Below are 5,061 nucleotides of genomic sequence, written 5' to 3' on the forward strand. Positions count from 1 at the left end.
ATGACCTGTAGCTCTTGCAGCACGCGCGGCACGCAGGTCTCGGGGATCTTGATGCCTGCGGACCGCGCACGGCGACAGCGGGTCAGGCCCTCCGGTGTGGCGCCCGCCTCCCCAGCCCCAGCCCCAGCCCGCCGCCGGCGCGCGCCTGCTCACCAACTTGCTTCTTCTTGTCCTTGGTCTTGAGGCGTACGATCTGCAGGTAGCTGCTGCTGGTGACTTCGGCCATGACGGCGGCGATGCGGCCCCACACGCGCAGCAGCGCCCCGCACAGCATGTAGTGGTGCCGCAGCCGCAGGCCCTGCACGCAGTCCTTGCCCTCCTGCACCAGCCTGCACTGCCGGTTCCTGCGGGCGGACGCGGCTTAGACACGCCCCCGTCCCCGCAGGCTCCGCCCCACACCTGGGGCCTCTGTCCAGCTCTCAGTACCGCTCATCTCTTAGGTCCTGGCTGTGGTGGCACCTCCTTGGGGATCCGGGGACAACCCCAGATGCCCCACGGGAACCCTTCCCTGTGCGGTGTGTGGGTACCATCCCTCAGAGAGGGGCCCAGAAGAGATGGGCGGGACTGTGGGGGGGGCAAGATGGGGGGCACCCGGCACCCGCTCCCAGCCAGCCCCAGCCCTTACCAAGCAGTGTGGCTGCAGTGCCTCAGTGACAAGGTGTAGCTGGTCTCCCAGGGCTCCCTGGCCTCCTCTGCCGTCACCTGGGGAGACAGAGCCACAAGACCCGGGATGAGCAGCCCATCCCTGCTTCCAGTGCACTAGTGGAAAAACTGAGGCCCCAAGCGCCTCAGGCCCGCTCAGCCTGCACCTGGCAACCCCATCCTGGCAGCCGGCAAGGCTGGGCATGGACCGCTGGTTTGGAGGCTGCAGAAGCCCCGCCAGGGAGGGCCTGCGGTGGGGGCAACTAAAGAAATAGGGCTCGCGTGCCCCGGGCGTGGGCATCCTGGGGCCTCCCTGCCTGCCTCTTCCCCCGACCTGCCCCTACCCGGTGGAACTTCCGGCACAGGCTGTCGAAGGTCTCCTGCTGGCTCTGCCGGCCGATGTTGGGCTTGTACACGGTGAAGAACTTGCCATGGTTCTGCTCGGCCAGCAGACAGCTCGGCTGGTTGCCACGAACCTGAGTGGGAAGGGGCGGGGTGTGTGAGGTCGGGCCTGCGCTGTGCTTCTTGGGTGGAGGTCTCCACTGCGCATGTGCGCAAGAGGGGGCCAGGCTGGACACCACATAGCCACCCCGCCTCCCAGAGCCCTTTCCCCTTCCCCAAGCCTGGGGTCCTCCCCCAGAGACACCCACCTTGTAGGAGAGGTAGAAGCCGTCATGGGGGCCAGTCAGCTCCAGCGACCTGGTGTAAGCCTCCTCCCACTTCAGGCCGCGGTCCACGCTGATCTGCCACGGCACATGGACGTTAGGGGCCTGGGTGGGATGGGTGGGCGCGGTGCGGGGAGCCAGTACCACTCACCTTGTAGAAGACGATCTGCCCATCCTGAGGGTGTCCAGGGGCCAGAAACACCTGCTGGCTCTCCTCATAGATCTCGTCGATGCCTGGAGCCAGGTCTGGGGAGAGGATGCTGGGGTGAGTGGGATCCTGCCCGGTGGGGCACAGCTCCTCGGTCCCGGGTCTCAGCACACCCGAGGCCTGGTGCGGTTTGGTGGACTCCAGGTTCTGGGCTCAGGGGGGCTGTCAATCCCCGGCACTGCAGAGTGGGGATTCCCCAAGAAGAGGCCCAGCCCCGACCTTGCCCAGCAGCTGGTGGCCTGGGTCCCAACCCCGCTTTGCCAGCCATTCATGCCAGACGCGACCACACAGTGTGCCCTTTGGTGCTCCTCTCTGCATGGCTGCCCTGGGGACAGTCAAGTAGCAGTCAGCTGATTTTCTAAATTGAGTTTTACTGGCTGAGACCTCTGGCCCTTGGTGTTCTTGGCGAGCATGGCGGATAGGCCCTGCCCCCCACCGGCACTTACCCAGAATGCCCATGTCGTATTTGCCCTCCCTCTTGTCCACCTCGATGAGGTGGTCGAAGGTGTCGGAGAAGTACTGGAACAGCGCGTTCTGCTTGTGCACCTCCAGGCCCAGGATGCGGTTGAGGAACTTGGTGATGGAGCAGTCTGGAGGAGCGGGAGGGACGTCAGGCTGCATCAGGCCCTGCCTGTCCCGACCGGGGCCCAGGGGGATGGGTGTGCGGGACTCACCCTTCTCCACATCCAGGCAGCCAGACCGGGACTCCCGCCCGCCGATGCCAACTGACAGCAGGCCCTGCTTCATGTCTGCGGGAAGGAGGGCTTTCGCACGTGTGCCTGGCCCCGGCCCGCCCGAGGTCCCCTTGCCACCGGTGCCTCCCTGGTGACTGTGTGTCGGCGATATCTCGGGACACAAATCCAGTCTGCCCATCCCAGTGCCTCAACCACTCCCGCAGGAAGACCGCCCCACGCGCCTCGCGCCCAGCTCACCGCGGAAGAAGGCAGCGTCCCCTCCGGGGTAACCCTGGGGCAGGGGCACCTTGTTCTCCATCTGGTTCAGAATGGTGGCGAGGACACAGCTGAGGGCCCGGGCGCCATACTGAACAGAGGGGCGAGGTCAGAGGCTGGACTCGCGGACCGGGGTCCCTCTTCTCCCAGCCCGTCTGCCCCGAGTACCTTGTTCTCAAAGTTGTACTTGCTCAGGTCGCGGGACTCGGTGGCTCTGCGGTCCCCGTGCGTCAGGGCCCCCTGCCGGGATGGGAGCGTCACACATTGCCCGCGTCCCTCGCTCCCCTCCTCGGCCGCCCCAGCCCCCCTCGCTCACCAAGCTTTCCAGCCGCTTGGCAACGATGGAGGCGAACCTGCGCTCCCCCGCCAGCTCTGAGATCAGGAAGATGTATTCGGGCGCTGAGACCTGGTTGGACCGATGGGTCCGGCCTAGAGACAAAGAAGACTCTCAGGGAACAGGTGGTCCAGACGGGCAGGGGCGGGGTCAAGGTGAGAAGGGCGGGGCCTCCTGGGGTGGGCGGGGCTCACCGAACTGCTGAATGGCACGGTCTGCACTCCAGGGCAGCTCCAATGTTATGTGGACCCGGCGCCTCTGGTTCTGGACCCGGCGGTCAGCTTGGAGGGAGACGCCGGAGCTGGAGGCCTCCGAGATGATGGCCACGAGCTAAGGAGACAAAGACTGGAAAGGTGGGTGGGGCGGGCATCCACCTGCTCTTCCTTGCTAACACAGCCCACACGCTGGGTCACCCTGATGCATTGAGGGTGACCCGTACAGCAAGATGGGGTGCATACCCATGGGGGGCACATGGACTTAAAATCAGGTGTGGCCCTTCCCCCTGTGCCCCTGAGGGAGTGGCCGCCTTGCTGCGTTCCCACCAGGGCCTTCCAGGGCACACTCACGCACCCACCTGGAGGCTGGGTGCTCGGCGGACCCTCAGGACTCAGACCCCTGCGCCCCCACCCCCGTCCCGGGGGGCCACCCAGGCTCTGGCCCAGACCCCACCTTCTCCCCGCTCATGAAGCGTTCCTTCTCCCTGAGGTTCACATGATCGATGGAGAGGCCCTGCTCTGCCCGCGACTCGAAGGCCACCGTCCCGTCCAGCTTGGATACCACACGGCCCTTCCTGCCAGTCATCTGTGGCCAGAACGAAGGACAGGCCGTCAGCTGGTGTGGCCACCCAGGGGGGTTGCCCATGATTCTGTTTCCTGTCCCTGCCCTGTGCCCCTGGGTGTGGGGGGGGCTGCGGACCCGGGGCCAGGACGCCGCCTCTGCCCTGGACTCAGGCTGTCCACGGGGTGCACAGCTGGGACTGTCACTACCCCAGTCTTCGACCCCGAAACCAGGCCCAGAACCCAGAGGCCCAGGGCACGCAGGGGTGGGGGTGCAGTGGGCACGCCTCCCCGACACTGCCTGCTGCCGTTGCCCCAACTCCCAGGACTGGCAGGAACTTGGAGAGGCCACTAGGGGGCGCCAGAGCCCCAAGTCCAGGTGGTGCGGCTGCGGAGCTTACCTCCGCCACCCGCTCAGGGCCCCCCAGCTGGTCGATAAGCTCGTCCAGGGTGTTGACAGGCAGCTCCCGGCCCAGCACCAGGACCTTGGCCAGCAGGTCCTGCTTCAGCCGCTCCACCCGCTCCAGGACGCCAGGGCCGTGCAGGTCCCGCTGCAGAGGGCACGTGGGGCCTGCAAGGCCAGAGGGGCAGGGGAATGGACCAGTCATCCTGGCCATAGCCCCACCGATGGTGAGACTCGGCCTTGGGCCCGAGGACAAGAGGGCTCCTGCCAGCCCCAGCGACAGCCAGGTGCAGAGGCGGTGTAGGGGTCCGGACACCCTCCCTACCCTGATTGCGGGCGTGAGCCCGGCTCTGCCGCTGACCTCCCTTCTGGGTCTGTGTCACCATCTGTAAGGTGGGGAAACGCTAGGTCACGGCCCTCACCCCGGTCATCTGCCGGGAGCCCCACGGCATCCACGATGACCACATCGTCATCTGCCAGGGACTCGGGAGAGGAGTGGAAGTCACTGTCCAAGCCGGCATCTGACTCTGTGCTGCTGTCGTCGCTGATTCGGATCACGCCTGCCGCCTCGTATGCCTGCCTAGACGCCTTGGCTCCTCGGCCCCGTGGCCGCCCTGCAGGGGAGGAGCCAAGGGTCACCTGGGCCCAGCCTGGGGCCCAGCTCACGGCGACTCACGACGGGCAATGTGGCTGGACACTGCCCTGGCCGGTCTCTCTTAGGAACCGGTGGTCGGTGCCCTCTGGGCCTGCTGCCCCCGGATGCCCACCCCACGGCGGGCCGTGGCTTCGCTCTTCCCTAGCCCTCCCTGCAGGTGGGTGCAAGGAGAGGGGCTGCCGTAACGAGGTAGGGGTCCGGGGTCAGGTTTGCCTACAGGGTCCCACGTGCTCTGCAGCAGAGCGGGCAGTGGGAGTGACTGGCCAACCTGGGACGACGCTCAGAAGGGAGGGGCTGGAGGAAGGCCCTGGGGGGGGACGGGAGGTGCGCCAGGAGGGCCATGGCCAGTGCTGTGGTGGGCAGGCGAGGGGCAGGTAGGCGAGGGGTAGAGGCGGGCGGGAGCGGGGCAGAGGCGGGCGGGAGAGGGG

At 66.8% G+C, this 5,061-nt stretch overlaps 1 protein-coding gene across 1 annotated transcript in view; it reads right to left on the bottom strand.

Annotated features, from left to right (window-relative positions):
- The window catches only part of SBNO2 (strawberry notch homolog 2), a 46,973-nt gene that overhangs the window by 1,099 nt on the left and 40,813 nt on the right, over positions 1-5,061 (bottom strand). The window contains 16 exon segments of the mRNA XM_025040942.1: positions 1-5; positions 7-55; positions 154-344; positions 626-702; positions 987-1,118; positions 1,293-1,385; positions 1,459-1,553; positions 1,962-2,105; positions 2,190-2,264; positions 2,448-2,556; positions 2,634-2,705; positions 2,782-2,894; positions 2,994-3,129; positions 3,469-3,600; positions 3,977-4,146; positions 4,401-4,592. The exon segment at positions 1-5 is cut by the window's left edge and continues 1,099 nt beyond it. Coding sequence (XP_024896710.1) covers positions 1-5; positions 7-55; positions 154-344; positions 626-702; positions 987-1,118; positions 1,293-1,385; positions 1,459-1,553; positions 1,962-2,105; positions 2,190-2,264; positions 2,448-2,556; positions 2,634-2,705; positions 2,782-2,894; positions 2,994-3,129; positions 3,469-3,600; positions 3,977-4,146; positions 4,401-4,592 — 1,785 coding nt within the window.

The sequence above is a fragment of the Pteropus alecto genome, unplaced genomic scaffold (genome assembly GCF_000325575.1).
Source record: "Pteropus alecto unplaced genomic scaffold, ASM32557v1 scaffold30, whole genome shotgun sequence".
Classification (NCBI taxonomy): Eukaryota; Metazoa; Chordata; class Mammalia; order Chiroptera; family Pteropodidae; genus Pteropus; species Pteropus alecto.